Source organism: Lepidochelys olivacea (assembly GCF_965140295.1).
Source record: "Lepidochelys olivacea isolate rLepOli2 genome assembly, chromosome: 1".
Taxonomy (NCBI): Eukaryota; Metazoa; Chordata; order Testudines; family Cheloniidae; genus Lepidochelys; species Lepidochelys olivacea.
This window is the reverse complement of record NC_140411.1, coordinates 242247558-242270229: the sequence shown is the minus strand read 5'-3', so window position 1 is coordinate 242270229 and position 22672 is coordinate 242247558. Positions and strand designations below refer to the sequence as shown.

Below are 22672 nucleotides of genomic sequence, written 5' to 3'. Positions count from 1 at the left end.
TTGAGCGGTGCTCCCCGTTAATGAGGCCATCCTAGAGCCTGCCAAGATCATGTGGCATACTCCAGCAACACAGGCATCTGCTTCAAGGAGGGAAGAAAGCGGGCACTGTGTCTCAGCCAGGGGAGCAGGGTTTTTATTTATTCATCCTCCCCGCAAACATGTCAGTGGTTCAGGTGTCCACTGAAAGGAGTAGACAACAGCACCCAAAGTCCACTCCCTCGGATAAAGAGGCCAAACATATGAACTTCCTTGTGTAAAAACAAAAAAAGTTATTGACATCCACTAGCCTGCAATTCTGGTATGATTTTTGTCAACTATTCAAAAATTTCAGAATTCAGAGACAAGCTCCCTCCAGAGGACAGAGCACAATTTCAGGCCTTTATTGAGGATGATTGGTGCTAGAACATCTCTACAAGTTGCAATTGATGCAGCTGAAAAAGCCTCTAGGTCAATGGCAACAGCTATTGTTATGTGTTGTTAATCCTAGCTGTACTCCTTGGGATTCCCCAGAGAAGTTCAATCAACTGTAAAGTATTTGCCCTTCAGTGGGAATAACTTATTTAGTGAAAAGACTGATTTGTCTTTACGGTCATTGAAGGACTCCAGAGCAACCCTCCACTCCCTGGGTATGTATGCACCAGCATCAAAGAGGAAGTATCATAGACAGCCTTCTAAACTGAAGACCATTGCCACAACCATTCACTATAGGTCCAAATTATTATCAGTACAAAGTGTTCTCCTTTGGATAAGCAACAAAACCCAGAGTGTTTACGAAGGTGCTTTTTGTAGTGGCAGCACACTGCTGACACCATGGCTTGCTAGTCTTTCCTTACCAAGATGGCTATTGACTGAGAGATCTCTTTGGGAAGTAGTGACATCAATCACATCTCCTTTCAATCTCCTAGTGTCACTGGGAATCTGCATGAGCACACAGAAGTCCCTTTTAGTTTCATCAGGGACCATGGAATTTATCGGAACAACTCTGGACTTGGCCAGAAACAGAGCTTACCTACTTCTACACAGGTTTAATCAATGAACTGTGACAGAGCCCTCAGCCATCAGTTGGTGCATATCTTATCCTCCTAGGTCACATGGTGTCCTGTACATACCTGATACTCTTCACAAGACTTCAGCTTCACTGTCTGCAAGCCTGGCTTCACTGTCTGCAAGCCTGTCTGCAAGATGGCATACATCTGAAGTAGACATGCTATGAACAAGCTAGTCACACTCTCCTCTCACAGTGAGAGACTCTTTTGTTTGGTGGTAGAGCAGAGAGCAGAAGTTCCCTTCATTCTTCCCCCACTCCAGAAGATATTGATTACAGATGACTCCCTCCTAGGATAGGGCACCCATCTGGACAAACACACAGCACAAGGAAGATGGAGTTTCCGAGAGTCCAGGATGCACATAAATCTCCTGGAGTTGAAAGCTGCCCATGAGGCCTGCAAGCAATTCTGATCACTCAGACAATCCCAGCATATTCAGATTATTATGGGGCTGTCAGCCCCATCCTCACAATCTTACCCAGACCTCTTGACACAGGGCAGGGACAAGATCAGACATCCCAATCCAGAGGCTCTCCACCTCACAACCTGGTATTTGGGTGGATGTCAGGCAACATGACAACAGTGTTCTACATCAACAAGCAAGGGGAAGACAGATCCATCCCCTCCTATGCCTGGTGGTCAATCTGTGGAACTGGTGTATTTGTCACCAAATCATCCTACCAGCAGTACACCTCCCAGGAATACACAGTAGATTAGTGGGCAGCCCCAACAGACACCTTTCAGTCAACAACAAATGGGATCTACATGATTCTGTAGTAAAGACTATATTCCGGCAATGAGGATTCCTATCTTGGGACCAATTTTTGTCACAAGAAAACAGGAAATGCAAGACACACTGCTCCAGAGGTGCACAGGGTCAGGACTACAAAGGAGGTGCCCTCCCAATCTAATGGGAGAGGCCCTTAGGGTACACCTTTTCCCCCCAATTCCTTTCTTACTGATTCAAAAGGACAGGACAGTGATCATCCTCATTGCTCTCAGATGGCCGAGACAGTGTTAGTTTCCCAACCTTCTCCACCTGTCAGCCCCGTCCTCGCATCAGCCTCCAATCTTTCCCAAACCTCTTGACACAGGACACGGGCGAGATCAGACATCCCACTCCACAGGCTCTCCACCTCACAGCCTGGTATTTGGGTGGACGTCGAATCGAGAGCAGACATGTTCAGTAGCAGTTCAAGCTATCCTAAAAATAGCAGGAAGGAACCCACCAGAAAGTCCTACTTGTCAGCGGAAGAGATTTCCTGTTTGGGCACATCATCATCATGTTTCCCCAGAAGAATCGGCCTTTCCCACCATTTTAGATTATCTCCCCATCCTGAAGTGCTCAGGTCTTTCCCTAAGCTCCCTTTGAGCACCCTTGGAAGCAGTTAGCATCAATTAGTGCCACAGAAGTACAGGTGAGGACTGAAGTGCATTGGCAGAAATGTTGTAGGCAAGACTGGAAAAGAAGCAAGTGCTGAAGATCTGGATTGGTGTGCTTTTACAAGTGATGTGCATTGTATCAGGGTGATGTTTGCCCCACTACACACACACACACACACACACCCCATTTCTGAAATGCAGTTAGCACCGGATTATACCTAGCCCTTGTGCAGGTGGACAAAGGAAGCAGATTGCATAGATTCTGTCCTCCAGCTATACCCGCTGCTCAAGAGTCAAGCAAAATAGTTAGTGATAAGGCAGACTACTGCTCCTGTTGGTGTTAGCCTCTCCAGAGGTAAAAGATGGGGACATGGTCATAGCCCTGTCAGCCCTCCAGAGCAGCTATCAGAACTGACCAGGGGTAGAGGAAGGCTTCAAGGGTGGCATAACAGCCACACTACCTCGGTATTTATTGGAGCTCCCAGAGCCATTTTGCTTGCTCCAGGCACATCTTCTGGAGCTCTCACTTCAGTAGAGTACCTGCTCACCTTCCCCTACATGGGGCTGTGACTATATGTCACAGTCAATCCCTTAGCAGAGAGCAGGTGATCCAGGACAGCATTAGAATCTTTTAAGAGAGTAGTTCAGATGAATTTATTGCATCCACATTATGCAACTGTCCAAGTACCCCATAGAACAGAGGTCACTTTTATGTTGTAAAACATGAAAATCAAAATTTCATCTTTGGACAATCCAGCTAATCTTTTATAAACTGTATGGTTGGGAAGAGTGTTTGTACATGAGATACTAGGATACTGCTTTTCAAAAATGTATCTGTTATTGTGTGTGCAAAAATGTGTGCAGAATTGCTTGCCTAATTTCTGTGAATAACTTGCATCCGATGAAGTGAGCTGTAGCTCATGAAAGCTTATGCTCAAATAAATTTGTTAGTCTCTAAGGTGTCACAAGTCCTCCTTTGCTTTTTGCAGATACAGACTAACACGGCTGCTACTCTGAAACCTACCACAAGTAGGAATTTTTACTTGCAAATGGCCAGTTAGTTGCAATGGCGTCTGTGACAGTCCATTTGTGTCACTAAATTGGGTACTGTATTTGCAGATGCATTTTTGAAAATCAGGCCCAAAACACACTTATTTTCAAGAAGGGATCAATGACAGTCCAAGAAGTATTTTATATTCATTAGACAGTAAGTGCACAGAGTTTTAAACTGCACTGGAATCATTTCAAGCTTTCTGTATTCACTGTTGATGTTTTAAAAGTATACCTTACCAAAAGATATCAGGCTCAACAGATTTAATAGGTGGCATAATGGCCCCATTGTATGTTATGGATTATTTGAGTTGGAAGCGACCTCCTCTGGGTCACTTAATTCACCCCTTGCATTGTCATCGAATTACTAAATTCAGCTGATCGTTCCACTTCTATTAATTTGTTTCATTGGCTTGTCTCATTTATAGAACTTGCGTTGTCCCAAAGGTTCCCAACATACTTTGCAGATTGCAGGCCTGATTCTGATCTCTCACTGATTTAAATCCAAAGTAACTCCACTGACTTTAATGAAGTTACTTCAGATTTACACCAGTGCAAGTGAAATCTGAATCAACCCTCTCTACAGGGACCCACCCCTGAAATGCAGCCACTTCTGAGGCAGAATTCCATGAACCATCTGTGCTTGCCACATGGCATAACAGGGTTTTTAGGAGAGAACATGACGAATTACTTATCCAGTTGAAACTAGAGGCAAGACTTGAGCTGAACTGAAATTTGGCCTGGGCAAGGAGGCTAACACCCTGGATGTCACAAAAAGTTCTTTGCAGACCTGCAGTACCAGGATTAATTCACCCACTGGCTAATCTCAGCCATGTGGTTTTAGAACACACAAACTCTCAAAGAGGACACCTGGGGTGTATCTAAATAATCTTTTTACTGACTATTTCAAAAACAATACAGAAAACAAAACTTGGTCATTGATAATCTTTTTAAACTACCTGTGGACAATAATAAAATAACATCTACCATCATATCACAAATACTTCTTCCTTAAATTTCTGTGGAGGACTTGTCCTGATAATTGTAAGCGAAGCAGCCAATTACTCCGTGCTACACTGTACTGACATAAAATAAAATAAAATATTTTTTTCTGTAATTTATTAACCCTGGATGAGCTGGAGAGGTGATCACATGTGATCTGTATGAGTGATGGAAGTCTCATTGTAATCCAGAACTTGGCTGCGTTAGGTGTACAGAATATTAGCTGTGTAACTAATATTGTCAGTAGGAGTGCACTATGCTGTGGTCTCACAGGAAGGCAGCATCCTCACCTCTTTTCTGAGTATAGTGATGTAAAGGTCCTGCAACATAGTGCAATAAAGTGCAGTAGATGGGTGATGTATTTGTGACAGCTTTGATTGTTTCTCCTCTCTCCATGCTCTGAAATACAGAAATTGCCCACTAATACATTGATCAATTAAAATTAAAATGCTTTGGTTCTCTAAGCCTAACTAAGTAGCCTGTGCTTCTCAAATAGTCTGTGCCCCATGGTAATCCAGGTCTGAGTGTAGTATTATTGGTATCATTTAATCTTCTAACTTTATTGGGGGGAACCACAGTACACTCATCTGTTCTTTCAGATCACTAGAGTTCCTAAATGTTTAGGCTTATATTTTTAAAAGGGGATATGGGGATTTATCTGCCAACATCTATTAACATCAGTGAATGTTGTACTGTTACATTCCTGAACCTCTTTCAAAATTATGGGTTTAATTAAAACAGGAACTAAACACACCTGAGCCTTGTAAAGGGCCAGTATTCTTCCCCATCACAGCCTGCTGCAAAGCATACTAACATGCCATCAAAATATATGATCTGCAGGGATTTTCAGCATGAGTATATTGCAGTGAAAACCAGTTCAGCTGACTCAGTATGTACACAATATTTTGACCTTCTGGCCTTTGAATACACATTTTAATTCTCTTCCTGCACATACACATAACACATACAAAGACCTTATAATTCTCACAATAATGTGGGCTTTTACTGACCTAAGAACAGAATGTTCAGCTGAAGCAAACACACATGGAAAATGAAAACAGAAACTGACGAAAGAGTAAAGCAATGTCATAGAGTCCAATGTTTAGACACTGAGGACTAAAAAGCACAGCTGAAGGCCTCCATGACAGGGTAGAATATCAGTAATTTAGGGCTAGATAGTCAAAAGATGTTGTTTGTTAATATGTGTTTTGGACTTTGTACAGCATCACTCGATTGGAAAACCAGACACATCCTCAGGGGATGTAACCAATGATGAAAATGTAGCTAAGTGCTAGTGTAAATAGATATACTTGACTAATTCTAAGTTAGAAAATCCTGATGGCTGCTCTAATTTACACCAGCGGGCTATGGTCCCCCAGTGATCACACACCATATGGAGATAGCCAGAGCATACCACTCCCTATTCTCGCTTCTCACTGCCCCTGCTCTTCTTCCCCATTCTCCCTCCCCATGCCCTTCCTTCCCAGAAGATATTTTAAGAAAGGATCTAGGTATCTGTCTTACGTTTTTTTATTAAGATTATTTGTAAAATGTTTGAATCCATATACTCAGATAAAGTGGTAGAAGGGGCCATATAGGTAAGTACTAGATAGACCTAAGGAGGCAAGAGAGCATTACTTAAGATTTCTTGTCCTAACCTTGGTACTTTGAAATAAAGTGAATTTAAGGAGCAAAGCAAATAACCACTTTTAGCAGCAGCAGCAGCTAGTCGAGTGCTGTCGCCCTTTGAGTGTCATTGGCTCAGAGTGAGGTCTTGGGCTAAGCTCTCTAGTCCTCCTTTTCCACATCAGCAATTCTACTAGTGTTGCTGAGTACAAAATTATTTTTTAAAAGTAGTAAGGTTGAAATACTATCTTGATTCTTTTAAGACAATCGGGAATGAAGTTTTATTTTTAGAAAGATGTCCTATTGAGAAAAGAAGCAAAAGAGTCAATTTATTACTGTATTTTAAGGTATTCAGCAGCAATTTCATCCAGTCATTTTAGGATCTGTAAAAATAAGTCTTATTTCTTCTGTTGCTTTTTTCCCTGCCTTTGCCTTGATTCAGCTGTGAAACCTGCAGTTCCCCTGCCTTATTACCTAGCTTATAGACTCTGGAATGCCAAAAGTGTATTTCAGTTTGATAAATTCTTCTCTTGGTGCACTGAAATGTCACTTGTCTGGTCTGAAATGTCTAATACTCTGTTACATAACAGTGATTTTTGGTTCATCCGTCTCATTCTTTCTTGACTCCTTCCAAGGAACTGGCAGAAAATAACCTCCCCATAATGTATGACCCTCAATCCTGAACAAAGCCTCAATCAAGAAAAGCACTTAAGTACACGTGTAACCTTAAGCATGTGAATAGTCCCTTTGGCTTCAATTCTACTGGTAACAACTCATTGACCATTGACTTCAATGGGATTAATCATGTACTTACAGTTATGCACATATGTAAGTGCTTTGTTGGATAAGGAACCAAGTGAGAAAACCACCTAATGGGATTGTATATAGTGAATCTCTGTGGGAGCTGAAGGATGAAATCCTTATCCTGGTCCTTGGGGCAACCATGTCAGTAGGCCAAATCTAGCTCTTGACGGGTATGGTGGGAAGTAGTAGAAGTAGTCCTTTGTTCCCTCCTATATGACTTTTGGGCCATGTGTGTTATGCCCAGATCAACTGGTCACATCTCTTTGCAGGTCTGGTGGAGATCCACCATGGAAGTTTCATCCACACACAACCTCCCCCTGCCCCCTTTTGTGTACATTCTTTACCACTTTGGACACAAGCACATCAGAAATGCATCATTTAGTTGTTCCAAAGACATAAGCGGGCTAAGGAGTTGGGGGTTTCTACTGATATACAACCAGCCTCGGGCTTTGTCCTTAGATTGAAAAAAAGACTTATGGAGCCAGGGAAAGAAATGTCATGGATTTAAGTTCTATGTCCCATTCACTTTTTCCAATAATGAGCTGCCTGGGGATTGTTTCTCACCATCTATACTTTTGTGAAGAAGAAACAAGCTCACGTTAAGAGCAATGTGGTTTGGGATATATTGTAAGGTGCATAGTTACTACATTTATCAGGACATCTACAAAAAAAGGTTACATTCGAAATAGTACTGTTTAAGGGACGGTGAGAGAGATGCTATTCAAAATCTGTCACCAGAGTTTAACCAGTAAAGTTATAAATTTAGACATTGGATTATTCATATAATAAATTACATAATCACAGTTTGGGTCAACAAAGAACTGTACAGGAATCTAACCACCAAGGAGCTGGTTTACTGTCAGATGTAATTACACTTTTAAGAACAAAAAATCTTAGAGAGGAAGGGAAAAGTCAAACTTTCCTTTCATAGGAAGCCTTTTGCTTATGTTGATTGTTAGCAAAATCCACAAACTCTTAAAAGTCGAGAAGTCCCTAAAACAGCATAGTCAACACTAGCGCTGAGTGACTGATTTGCTGGAAATCATTTCCTCAAAAATTTAGCTTCTTTTCTGTTTGCAGAATGTTCACATAAAGATCATGACCTCCCCAATTTAGTTTTTATTTGAATTGTCTCAGGGCCAGATTATGATACAATACCTTACTCCTCAGCTAGCCCCCTGATGTGATGGGACTACTTGTGAAATATTATCTAGTGTGAGGAAGGATGTCAAAATCTGGCCCCCCAATGAATATTTTTCAAAGTGCTGGTGGGTTTTACTTTGTGGATCTATCACAAATAATGCACTGCAAGTATCCAATACTCAAACATTTGACATTCAAAGTGTGTTGGTTGTATTTGATTGGTCACAGCAGTCACAAGATATTGTTTTAATTCCCTGATTGGGTGAGCCTAACTGTTGTAGTCAGGAAGAGGGTTTGACAAAGCCATTGGAGCTTTAAATATCTCAGGGAAAAGCTGTGTTATAAGGAGAGAGAACAGATAAGTAGGAATTCTTGAAAATGATAAACCTTTTCTTCTCTTGGTCACACAGGCCTTGCCTGAGGCATCTTCCCTAGGAAATATAGGCTACTGTAAGATTTACTGGCTTGGTGCAGTTGAGATTTAGTGTTTCTCATCATATTGTCAGCATCACTTTTCACAGCTAAGGCAAAGTTAGATTCTTTTCTAGTTCAATGAATTGCTTCTGTGCCAGGGCTCTTGTAAGGGGCTTCGGGAACCCTGTCCCCTTGTAGTTCAGAGCAGTGTCTCATCTCACATATAGCATTTCCAATGCTGAGTCTCGAGCATGCAATCTTAAGATTATGTTTCCATGAGTATACTTGTGAATAAAATGCAGTCACTCAAATATTCATAGAAAGAGAAGACAAGTGGGAGTACGGGCATGGCCAAAGAAAATTCATTTTTTAAATCCAAACATTTGGGCCTTCTTATTTTCAGTAGTCTACCATCTGGAGTCAGCAAGTGGCCTTGATAATCTATAATTGATAAAATTATTACCTCAAATTAATAAATCTGTGGCCCTTTAATGCCTAAGACCCCAAAATTACCAAACAATGGCTGCAAAATGGCCAGTCATTCACTATGGGAACAAAAGTTTGGCTATATCAGATAAGACCATTAGTTCATTTAATCTGCTCTCCTATCTCTGATCGCAGTTGAGGAAAGCACTGTGACACATGCTTAAAGTTAAGAATGTGTTTAAGCACCTTTCCTAGAGATAGGGATGTTTTCCTGAATCAGGGCTTCTGGCAGGGAGCTCATGTCACAGGAAGTTAAATTTTCCCCTGCCCCCTACTGTAGTACACTTGACCAGTTATGCAATGCTGTCCCTAGGGATGGGGATTCTTTCTAAACCCCCAACAGATAGGTCACTTCAGGAAAAATGATATTTTATTTTCCCTTATCATTGCAAGCATACCATACTTGCAGCTACAGATGATGTTGTTGGTCATAGCCCTAGAATTTGGCTTGACCACTTCCTGAGGCAATGAATTCCACAGTTGCCTATATGCTGCATAAAGTAGCATTTTTACTTTTGAGTTCTACATTTACTGCCTTTTATTTCACTGAGTGGACCATTATTCTTGATTAATGGTAGTCTGCAAAAGGCTGTACATCTTATTATGAAGTACTTGAAGCACTTGACTTATATTTTAAAAAATACAATCACAACATTCCACAGCTATTAAAAATCAATTAGCATTTTTTGCAGCAGATAGGAAGTTAGCCCTGGTGTCCTACTTAAGTTACATTCTGCCAACCTAGAGCTCTCCTCTATTTTTCACTGGATACAGTGTTCTTTTGCTTTCTTGAATTGTTTCAGTTTAAGAGCTGCTGCTTTATTTCCTTCCTTTCCAGAGGCAGTTGCACTTCATTGATGGATGAAGTGATTCCCGTATATTTAGTTTGTCCTGGCTTTGTAGAGTTTGTCAGTTGTTTTGAGACAAGCATTGGCCCAAAATGTAATTGCATGTTTGTGTATCCTAGAGGCACCATAGTCTAGTGGATTGTTTCCACCTCAGCCACTGACTGGATGAAAGACATTCTGTATATGTCTGTTGCTGTTACTTGTTACATAGCTGAGGAAATTTGATGTGCCATCTGCCTTACTGGTGGAGAATTACCCGTTCCAATATGGTGGTGAATAGTAGCCATTCTGCCATAAGCCCACTGCACCTGACAAGAGACATCAGTATATGAATTTCATGCTTGTAAAATGTGCCAGATTAGCAACCCTTGAAACAGAAGTCCTCTAAGCAGGTAAAGGATGCCAGTGGTGCAAAATGCCATGCTCCACCCCTCCAATATGCCTCAACCCTGTTCTGGAAGAACCACCATTCCATCTCTAACAGCCAGATGGTAGATTCATCTCAATGTCTTTTCAGCTCTTGGCTTCAGCTGAAAATGCCAGTTGTGGTTGTAGTTTAGCAAACTCTACAATTAAAAGTCCCAGCTGTTGCTGCTGCTCACAGACATTTTCTGCGTCACTGGGATCAAAGTCTTGAACTGAAGTTGAAAGCTGAGATGCCGTACCCATGACAGCAAACGAAGGCTGCACTGTAAGAAAGGAACTGTTATCATAGAATCATAGAATATCAGGGTTGGAAGGGACCTCAGGAGGTCATCTATTCCAACCCCCTGCTCAAAGCAGGACCAATCCCCAATTAAATCATCCCAGCCAGGGCTTTGTCAAGCCTGACCTTAAAAACTTCTAAGGAAGGAGATTCTACCACCTCCCTAGGTAATGCATTCCAGTGTTTCACCACCCTCCTAGTGAAAAAGTTTTTCTTAATATCCAACCTAAACCTCCCCCACTGCAACTTGAGACCATTACTCCTTGTCCTGTCCTCTTCTACCACTGCGAATAGTCTAGAACCATCCTCTCTGGAACCACCTCTCAGGTAGTTGAAAGCAGCTATTAAATCCCCCCTCATTCTTCTCTTCTGCAGACTAAAACTCTGTGTAAAACAGTTCTACGCTGGCAGAATAGCTGTCTGACCTCTGCAACAGAAGTCATGACAGTGTGAATAGGCTCCTCAACTACCAACAACCCAGAATTGTCAATAAAATGATTTCAAAATTCATATCATCTCTTCTGTACTGTTGTCAAGGTTCCTTCCCCACTCTGAACTCTAGGGTACAGATGAGGGGACCTGCATGAAAAACCCCCTAAGCTTATTTTTAGCAGCTTAGGTTAAAACTTCCCCAAGGTACAAACTATTTTTCCTTTTGTCCCTGGACTTTATTGCTGCCACCACCAAGCGTTTAACAAATATAACCAGGAAAGAGCCCACTTGGAAACGTCTTTCCCGCCAAAATTCCTCCAAGCCCTACACCCCCTTTCCTGGGGAAGGCTTGATAAAAATCCTCACCAGTTTGCATAGGTGAACACAGACCCAAACCCTTGGATCTTAAGAACAATGAAAAAGCAATCAGGTTCTTAAAAGAAGAATTTTAATTGAAGAAAAAGTAAAAGAACCACCTCTGTGAAATCAGCATGGTAAATACCTTATAGGGTAATCAGATTCAAAACATAGAGAATCCCTCTAGGCAAAACCTTAAGTTACAAAATGACACAAAAACAGGAATATACATTCCATCCAGCACAACTTATTCTGTCAGCCATTTAAACAAAACAGAATCAAACGCATATCTAACTAGATTGCTTATTAACTCTTTACAGGAGTTCTGACCTGCATTCCTGCTCTGGTCCCGGCAAAAACAACACACACAGAGAACCCTTTGTTTCCCCCTACTCCAGCTTTGAAAGTATCTTGTCTCCTCACTGGTCATTTTGGTCAGGTGCCAGCAAGGTTGTCTTAGCTTCTTAACCCTTTACAGGTGAAAGGGTTTTTCCTCTGGCCAGGAGGGATTTAAAGGTGTTTACCCTTCCCTTTATTTTTATGACAGCTGTATTGAACGATATTGCCAACATAAACAGTGTTGTTTATTTCACTCCTGGGGGGGAAGAATGACCTGATGTTTGTTTAGAACAAGGGACTTGTGTTGCACACCGTAGAATGTGAGACTTACCTCACCTCAGAAAGGTAATTATGCAAGAAACGTCGATCTGGAATACAGGGTTGTGTGGAATTCTGTAATACTTGCATAATATGTTGACTGATATGCAAAGTAGTCAAAATTATTCCCAAAGTGTACAGCTGTTCTCCAGATTTTGCAAAAAGATAACCCATGTATAACTTCCCACAGAGTCTCACTAATAGCAATACAGGTGAGTCGCATCATACACGCATTTAACTTATGCGAATTCAACTCTACGTGATTGGCAAAAAAAAAGAAAAATAACAAGATACCTGTAAATAGTGCTGGCGATTCCGCCCACCATTCCACTTAATGAGCGTATGCCCCGGAGCGAGCATGAGATGGGAGACATGAATCTGCTATTCCCTCAGTCGGTCTCAGTTCCCACGTGCCTCTATAGTGTGAGCATCTCGCCGCGCTGAGTGTGATTCTAGTGTTTAAAGATACTGTATGTATTTTTCATACAACATGGCCCCTAAACGCAAGCCAACTACTTCATCTGGTGCTCAACCGAAGAAACAGCGATCTGTTCCAATGCTGGAGGAAAAACTGGCTGTGTTGGACTTATTGAGACACGGTATGTCGGTCTCCACTGTGGCGCGTAAATATGACTGCAATGAATCTAGCATCCGTGCCATTTAGATTCGAGAGAGAGAAATTCGTCAAGCCGTGGCATCAAGTGCTCCAATAACTGCTAAGGTGACAAGCCAGGTGAGTGATAAGACTTTAGTGAAGACTGAAAAGGCATTAAACTTATGGCTGGAAGACATGAACCGTAAATGTGTGCCTATCGATGGCAACACGTTGCAAGAAAAGGCTCTTAGCCTCTATGCGCTGTTCAAACCTCCCACCGAAGAGGGACAGCCTTCTGATGAGAAGGAATTCAAAGCCAGCCAAAGTTGGCTTAACAGTTTTAGGAACCGCTTCAACCTCAAAAACGTGCAGACTACTGATGAAGCTGCATCTGCCAATGAAGAGGCAGCAAAAGCCTACCCCGAACAATTAAAGAAAAGCATAGAAGAAAAGGGCTATCTTCCAGAACAAGTTTTTAATGCTGATGAGACTGGGCTCTTCTGGAAAAAAATGCCCAACTGCATTAACACTTCAAAATCAGAAAGACAAGCCCCTGGCTTCAAAGCAGCTAAAGACCGTGTGACTGTGTTGTTTTGTGGCAATGCGGCTGGGCATTTAATAAAGCTGGGCTTGCTCTATAGGGCTGCAAATCTCCATGCCCTAAAAGGCAAGAACAAAATCTCCTGCCTGTGTTCTGGCAATCAAATAAAAAGGCTTGGGTGACGGAAGCATTATTTCTGGATTGGTTCCACAAGTGTTTCATTCTGGAGGTCAAGCAGTACCTCTAAGAGGAAGGACTTGACTTTAAAGTGTTGCTGATTGTAGACAATGCTCCTGGATGCCCTGCAGCACTCCAGTTTGCGCATAACGACGTTGAAATAGTCTTTCTCCCCCCCAATACCACCTCCATTCTCCAACCTCTTGACCAAGGTGTGATTCATTGTTTCAAGACCACGTACACAAGGCTTACGTTCTCACGGATACGTAGCACCATGGATGCTGATCCCAATCTTAATGTGATGGAGTGTTGGAAGTCCTTCAACATTGCCAATTGCATCACTTATATTAAACAGGAAGTGGATGCAATCAAGCCTGAAACAGTCAATGCATGTTGGCAAAATCTATGGAAAGAATGTGTGAATGATTTTAAGGGTTTCCCGACCATTGACAAAGAAGTGAAACTCATTGTTCAGGTGGCCAGGCAAGTGGGTGGTGATGGCTTAGTCGACATCCTTGAGGAAGAAACTGAAGAATGAATTGAGAGCCATAGAGAAACATTGACTAACGAAGAGTTAGAGGAACTGATAAAATCGTCTATAGAAGACGAAGGTGATGACAATGAACAGGAAGAGCCAGCAAGTTGGAATCTTCATAAATTTGCTGAAGTGTTCCAAGCAGCGAAACACTTGAATGATTTAATTTCTGAATATGATCCCTCTATGGAACGAAGCCTCAAAATCACACATAGTATTACGAACAATTTGACACCGTAACAAGAAATGTTTGAGCAGCTCAAGAGACAACAGTGACAGTTGCTGATCACCATGTTTTTCAAGGAAAACAACCAGCAGCAGATGAGCCTACGCAATCAACTTCTCGAATTGAACCAGAGCCAACCACTTTGTCTACGACTTGCTCTCCATCACCCAAACTCTCTGTCTCCTGGATCAACATCAAGCCCTGATGACCCTCCTGTAATTACCCCCTGTAATTAAAAATACAGTACTGTAAAATTATATTTTGCATATGTACTCTTTATTATATACTGTACATTACTGTATACATTATACATATTACTGTACAGGGTTGTATACACAAAACCATATACAGTATACTATACTTATGGGTGATTTAAGGGATTTTGAAGAGTAATTTTGACTATACGCGATTTTCGCCGTATGCGCTGACTTTAGAACCTAACCCCCGTGTAAGATGCGACTCCACTGTAGTGCTTTGCACTGCCATAGCTCTTTACAAACATTGATTTAATCTCTTAGTACCTCTTTGAGTTAGGTTAGTAGCCTGTTTTGCTGATTGGGAAGCAATGGTGAGATGAAGTGACTTTCCCAAGGTGACCCAGTGAGCATGCAGCAGAGCTGGGAATAGATTCTGTGTTTCCTTACCCCAATTCTGTGCCTTACCCATAAGACCATCTTTTTTAACAAATGATACATCAAAGCTAATGTACAATAATGTACTAACCTTATTATGATTCCTGAGAGTAGTAAAATATATGCATCTGAGGATGTGACAGCTGAGAAAGGGTAGGCATTTTGACATGGGAAACAGAATGATTTCTGCAAACTATCATATGTAGGGTCTCACCTGCTGTTAGTTATGAGGTCAGGTGGAAATACTATCACATGCAAGCTTGCAGTCACTATGCCCTCTATCAGACTACATAATCACTTAGCCTACATAGTATAATAGTCCCATTGCAAAACTGTAAAGTTAGTAGATGATCCGCCTTTCCTGTTAAGGCTCCTGGTTGATAATAAATGTTTACCTGGAGAAAGATAAGGGAAAATTTACCCTGCAACCAGAAGGCCCAGACAGCTGTAAAACAGAAACTGGAAATGTAACCTTTAGCATTGCCTATGCCTATTCTTACTGGACAGCAGCCACGTAAACCATCCTGAGTCTCAGTCTCCAAACTTAATGGCATATAGACAGTAAATCTCTTTCAAGTCCTGCTGTGACCTTGTGCAGCTTCTCCACTTCAGCAGGATAATTAGCAAAAGCCAACTGTACCAGTCCAGTAAGTTCTGCAGTGACAGCCTCCAACCGCCGTCAAGGGGTATGTTTGAGATGAATGTCTGAATGTTCACCAAGCTTTGAAAAATAGCCAAGAAAGATTTTGGACCGGGCACAGATTCAACGTGCTTTTTGATACAAGTACAGTAACATTGTTCAGCTGAGAACAGTCTATCCCAGACTTTCAAGACAGCTCCACTTTACAGGAAGAATTCCCAGATACATGGTGACATGCAATCTTAGCTGAGGATATAAGGCCTTCCTGAGTGATAGTACATTGGTGCTGTTGTTTTGGGCAAGTGTATGTATTTTTCTTTCCACTGTCTGTCAAACAGTCCATAATCGCTACCCTATCCCTTCTTCCCTCCCCCAAACCCGGAAGACATTCTTCATGGGCAGGTAAAGTAGGTGAACCTGTCTTTTTAGCATTTTAAACGATTGCACCAAGTCTTAGCAAACTTCTGCAATACAGAAACTATTGTATTGTCACTGAACACCTCCTTTCTTCTTTTGCCTGTCCCTTACAACCCAATCCTACAGTGTTTGGAAAACTTTCCCCTCCACTTGAAGCCAATGAGACTTGAGGGTACTCATAATTTAGCAAGATGCTCTATGTTAGAGCCCAGGAAGAAACATAGTAAATAATGATCAGCTCCTTACCAAATACCAGTGATTTCTGTACACCCAATGAATTATTATAAAATTAATGCTGCTTTCACTCAGCTTTTTCATTCTACATAAGACTGTACATTGTAAAGGAGATGAAAAATTGAGGTCCTGATCACTTAGTATCAGAATCGCAGATGTTCTACAGTGCCAATGTGTGGCTCCCTGATTCTCAGGGTCATTCTGTGCTGACTCCCATGGTCAACAGTACCAAAGGGACATACACTAGTTAGGAATGTTAGGAGTACAACATGCTCTGGCCATGCCATTCCATTCCCTACACTAGGATGGGGTTGGAGCTGACATCTCCTCCATGCCAAAATAGTACAAAGGCCAAGAATGCACCAGTGAATCTGGCCCATAGCAGTTAGCATACACTTAAATCAGCTTTGCAAAATTCTCCTCAACCAGTGTTCTAGGCTGAGTAAAAACATTTTGATGGGTAAGTAACGTACTGTTAGTTTTTTTCATTATCATCGACCATGATTAAGTGCTGTCAAGTCATTTTTGTGCCTATGCTGGTAAATTTTATGGCATTTTTCCAAATGATTTATCGTAATTAAAAATCCCATGCCATTCTTCATATAAGTAGGGGTGTTAACTCGGATGTTCTGGCCTAATTCCAGGTTGGGCAATAACGTTCAGCCCAAATTTCCCTCTGTGGTTTCAAATGGATATCTTATTCTTCCTGTCCTGAACTGCTGGGTAGTGCTGCTGTGCTCTTGAAATAGTTGCTGTGTTTCACTGCAGAAGTGACTGTATTTCAGTGCAGGGAGAAAGGAAGTCTATATCGTTTGTTTTATTGCATAATCCTTCCAATCCTTTGGGATGAAAGATACTAGGTAAATAGAAGACATTATTTCTATTATTTATAAACTAATGTAATAACAGGGAACAATTCTACACATGTATTCAAGAGAAAACTTAGAGGAGGTAGGAAGAGGAAGCCCTGCACTTGTGAAGGGAGGAGAAGAGTTCAAGAGCTCTTTTCCAGGCACAAAACCTATAAATCCTCTTGGGAAGAGATAGTTTCACTGAGACAGATTTTGAGTTCATTTTTAATGAGTTCTTTCCTGTTATGCTGCAGTTTAGGGATCCCTGCATAGAGACATAGATTTCCCTATTGACTGTGGACTATTGCCAAAGAAAGTCATCAAATTACAGTTGGAAAGTTATGAATTTGGGACTTTAAAGACTGTACAATGAGAGGGATATGGATGAGGTACTTTTTTTTCTATAAAGAACTCACTCAACAAGTGTTACTTTCCTACCTCGGCCTATTGAAGATTTGAATTCTTTTCCTGAGTAGTTATGTGTCTTTGTTGTCTTTTCTAAGTTGGTAATGTGTGAATGCCCATGAGCTGAAGAATTTTATGATCTGAAGGAAACAAATGCTTAAGTTGCCATAGGAGGAGCAGTTTCTATACCATACAGCATAACATTTTCAAAAGCATGGTCAGTGGGACTTAGGCTCCTAAATGACGTAGGCACATTTGAATATGGAACCTAGACTCTCAGATAAAACACTTCGGTACTTTTGAAAATTTTGCCTACAGTCTATTTCTTTGATGGTGCCATCTCTGCCTTGGAGATAAGTGTTTATGAAATGGGAAGGCTAGATTAATGCATCAAACTATGAGATGTCTTCACTTGAACATCCCAAAATATGAATTTCTTACAAAACTTTTAAGTTAAGGGTGAGCCCTTGAACATAGTATTTGTATGTACCTGAATTGATATGCAGGCTGCTCTTCATATAGTGCAGGTTCTGTGCTCAGATGACATTATACTTAAAACAGGCTGCTCTATTTGAAGTCACCTGCATTCATGTCAAAGCTGGAAATGCACTCATGCCATTCAGTTGCAGGGTCTCTGACTGACATGTGCAGGAATCACTAGGTTGCATGGATGGCCTCTATAGACAGAAGGAAGTTTAGAAAGCGCTTTACAGCATCAGAAAATGGTGGGCATTGGCAGGGCTTTCTTCTCAGGCCTGGTCTACACTAAAAAATTAGATAGCCCAGAATGATGTAGCTAGGTCTGTGAAATTTTCACACTCTGAGCACTGCAGTTATGTCAACCTAACCCCCAATGTAGATGCAGCTAGGTCAATGGAAGAATTCTTCCATCAACCTAGCTACCGCCTCTTGGAGAGATGGATTAGGTACATTGATGGAAAACCCTTTCCATTGATGTGTGAAGCATCTGAGCCTCAGTGCTACAGCTGTGCCACTGTAGTATAGACAAGGCCTAAAGGACACAAAGACTGCCATGACTATGGTAAACAGTGTGAGAATAACCAGGAAGTTGCCATTAAAAAGTCAGCATTTGCCAACAGTTACCACTTACTACTGTCTGAGGTACAACAGTTCTCACTCTACTTAGAATGAGAAATTACTTCTTATCTGAGATCACAATGTGTGGTATGTGTTGGCAAAAGCTGATTCTATAAAGGTGACCACAGAAGGTCATACCTATGTGGAAACAGGTAGAGAACAGAGGAATCAAAGGGGAAGAAAGAGAAGTGATGACATCGTAAAGAAGAAACATTTGGTACATTTATGTGTGAATAACCAGAGGCTCTGTTTACAAACCTTTCCATCTGTTCCTTCGCCTAATCAGTTCTGCTTTCTCTCTCTGTCTTCTAACTTTCCTTCGTCTTTCCAGATGCAGGACGCTATGGGCTATGAGTTACCATGGGTGTATTTTGTCAGTCTGGTCATCTTTGGATCCTTTTTCGTTCTAAATCTGGTTCTTGGTGTGTTGAGCGGGTAAGCTGCCAGTTTTTGATGTCCTTTTTCCGATGCTGCAGGGCAAGACTCCATAATCAGGGTTCTTTCCAGTCACCAGGATCCCTTCCTTCATTCCTGACTCACCTCCATCCAAAATAAAAGTCTGAATCCAAGGAAGTTTTTACATTGGTTTTGAAATAAATAACTTCAAAGTTTTTCAGCCAAAATAACTGTGACAACAAAATGTTACTCTCTAATGAGGAAATTCAACCTCAGTCCAACCAAAATATCCAGCTCCAACTAGACTGGAGAGAAGACAACTTGGTCTCAATCATATACTGCAGTAATGAAAACTTTGAAAGCCCTGGTGCTGGTGACTTGGGATCCCTTTGGCTGGAGTCTTGCAGTGCTCAGAAACTGAGCCTGTCTCACTAATTATCATTCCACTCTTCCAGGTCAATGATGCCATAGGAAGGGACTGGCCCTGGATCTATTTTGTTACACTAATCATCATAGGGTCATTTTTTGTACTTAACTTGGTTCTCGGTGTACTTAGCGGGTAAGCAGAACCAGGAAAATGTTTTATTATTGTTTATATTTTTCATTTATATCTCTGTTCCTTCTCTTTGGTTATGGATATTATGGGGCAGTGGTGGGTCAGTCTCAGAAATGTTTAGTAGAAGCCCCTAGCTTTGTTGTGTAAATACCAAAACCTGACATCAGATGGCCCACATGAAATGGGGGAAATCTTTGAGTAAATCCCTTTATGAAAAAAGCCAACATGTTGCCTTTAAAATACTCTTCTCCCTAAAATAACCTTTAGCAGGTGCCATGAAACTACAAGTCCTGAATTTGCCTGAATAAGTACAAGCACATCACTTACCACACCAAGAAGGGATTGTTGGTAAAATCCTGGAAAAATCAGTGGAAGTGAAAGATGACTAGCAGCATATACGGCAATCCCTAAACATTTGTAAAATGGGAGTCTTTCCAGACTATTCCTTCTCAACTGAGAGATTCTCTTGTTTAATATTCTTGAAACATAGGCTGATTGGGGGGATTATTTTCCCCTTGAACGGACTAACATGTTTTTCTTTAATGGGCACATCTTTGCTGTACACATTACAGGGTTAGGCATGATGCAGAGAGTCGTCATTTCCTTGTGATGTTTTATAAGGGTAATCGTAAAAGTCAGATGGGGGAGGGTATCTGGTAGGGAGGGTTAAAACGTCCCCAAGAGATGCAGTTGTTCCTTAATTCTTCATTTTAACCTGTGCTACAAAGCATCATTGCTGAGGCCAAGTAAGCAGTCGCCTCACATAAAACCAGCTGTTAATGTACCCAGGAGTTAAACACTGTGCTGGCTTTGGTGAACAAGATAACTAGAAGATCCAAGTCAACAAACATTCTTGAGAAGACTTTCAAAAAATGAATGCCTAGGATTAGGTTCCCAATTCCATATTTAAGCATCGCTGATTGTTAAAATCAGGCTATTTTATTTAGGTATGTAAATACAGTCATAGAAGCCTAACTTTAGGCAGACATTTTTTAAAAAATGTTGGCCCCAGTACTTACTCTGCTGAGCCTGGTGAGAAGTTTGCTCAATGTCTGTACCTGTCAGCTGTACTGACCACTCTAAACTCTCACATCTAATTTTGATAGTGTTCTTGAGGTGAGGGGGCCCTGACAAATCGAGGGTGACACTCTCTTAGCAGGAGTGGGAGTTAGGTGCATCACAGAAATGTTGTCCATGGTCTCAGAGACAACCAGAACAGGAAGGCAGTAGTAGGCCCAGACAAGAAAAACCTTCTCTGCTGTCCTACAGAGAGATTATGGGTTTAGAGGAGGATTCATTACTTTCTGCATCACCCCCACTGAGGGAAACGTATGCAGGTACGACAACTGCTGCCAGGACAGGAGCTTCAAGTGAGTAAATGGAGACGAAAAGAGGCTCCAAAAATTAAAGTGAGGCAATAGTCTGTGTGTGGAAACCTGGAGAGTGATACTGTGGGTTCAGTTTTCAAACACGAGTTCCTCAATATCAGAGTCAGATTGCCCCACTTAGTCACTCAAATCAGCAGGTAACCATGTAAAGTAGCAGTGAAGGCTGGTGGCATAGGAAAGTGGGCAAGCAAAATTGATTTTGTCATGTAAAGGTGCAAAGTCAATAGCAGTAATTAAAGAATATATATTATCTGATTAGTGGGGAAAGGGTAGGCAGTGCCCACCCTGACTGCACCTTAGATACTGCAGCCAGAAATCACTGAAGCTACACTACACATAAGCAATTGTTAGGGACAGCTGGGATCAACTGTGAGGTCCATCCGCAATTACATCATTAAGTTGAATCTACTTGCCTGTGTTGACTGTACTGTGATAGCTGCACCATTTCTGCTGTACTCTTCACAGTCAACCTGGAGGACCACACTGGGAGCCATTCACTGTTAACATCCCTGAGAAAGGCTCCTCGTTCTTAGCAAACTGAAATGAGGAGTTGAAGTTTCCAAAAAATCTTTAGAAAAAAATAACACAATGTTCAAACAGCTAACTTTCAAATGCAGTTCTGAATTGTACTGAGTCCTGAAATGTCTTCGCCCCTTCGACTCAGATATTGCTCGTGCACTCCCTGTTTCAGTTGATCCATTCTGCATAGATGTTACCAAACAATATTCCTGGTGATCTGTACATTCCAGGTAACCCATTCTGTTTATCTCATTTTACACCCAGCATGTCTTCTAGGAAGAAAATTATTTCTTATACTTCATCATTCAAAGGGGAGATGTTACATTCTTGCTCATATAGGCCTAAATTTAAAAAAATTGCTTCCCAATAATGTGCTCACAGTTAAATTAGGGTGCAATTAATTGTGCCTACTAAGATGCCTTAATTGCACTTACTTTTTTGCAATTGCAAAATTGGAGGTTGAATTGTGCTCTGTCTAAAAATCAGAGTCATAATCAATCATTCCTAGATATCTCATTCCATATAGTCATTGTTGACAAGCCAAGCAATATACTATACCTAGTTATATACTAAAGTAAATACTATACATATACATGAACATCTCTATAGTCCTGCTAAAGGCTTGACTGAGGATTAAGGAATATGGATATATTTCTAAAGACAATACCATACCAGTTCAGGGGGATAATTTCACATAATAATTACAGCAGCAAATTTGACTCAAGATTTCAGTTCCCCCAAATTTGGGGGTGTTTACATCTGTGAGTTTGTTTCAGTCCACTAGAGATATGGGTTAGCTGTGAGATTCTTAGTCAGATTCAGATTCTACTTTCCTCCATACCCATAAGCCATGGTGGTATTCAGATTCATGTTTGTGGTTCAGTCAATATCTAATACTAACTCAAAAAATATGGCAAGCTGACAGGATATTTTGTACCTGTCGGAGTAAATAGGGTTCAAATCCATATGCTGGATTTAAAGTAATCATGAAGATCTTTAAACAGCTGTAAGTTCACTGTTTTGCTTGCTTTCCATCACTGCTCTGAGTACCAGAGATCTTAAAAAATGGGGTATAGAACAATAATTCTGCATCCCATTATCAGAGCAGGGAAGAAAAGCTTTCCCCTAAATCATACAGGACAAAAGACTCAGCCCATTCTCATACACACTGAAAGGCACTTCCCAGACACACTCCATTTGTTGAGGTTGTCCAAGAGAAGATTTCTCCTTAGTTTTTTGTTGGAAAAAAGGGAAAGTGAAGTAAATTGAATGCTGGTAAAAACTGCCAGATTTGCAGCCCTCAATTGATGTTATCTATCCACTGAAAAGAGACAGGCTGGTCATTACTCCTGTAAGCCTCCCCCCATGCCACTCTCCCATCCTATTTCAATGTTGTTCTAAGGAAACCACCTGTAGGTTTGAGGTGGTAGTTGAATGAACAGGCTCCTTTGGTCCTGGGCCTCCCCGCTGAGACTTCCAATAAAAACAATTAGTGTCAAATATGATGG

General features: G+C 41.2%; 1 protein-coding gene across 3 annotated transcripts in view; it reads left to right on the top strand.

Annotated features, from left to right (window-relative positions):
• Positions 1-22672, top strand: part of CACNA1C (calcium voltage-gated channel subunit alpha1 C) — a 633467-nt gene that overhangs the window by 415352 nt on the left and 195443 nt on the right. For 2 of the 3 annotated variants that reach the window (XM_084640501.1, XM_084640502.1), the window contains exon 8: positions 18637-18740. In XM_084640501.1, coding sequence (XP_084496627.1) covers positions 18637-18740 — 104 coding nt within the window. Of the gene's footprint in view, positions 1-18636; positions 18741-19156; positions 19261-22672 lie in introns of all 3 variants that reach the window. The other variant, XM_084640503.1, reaches the window with a different exon arrangement.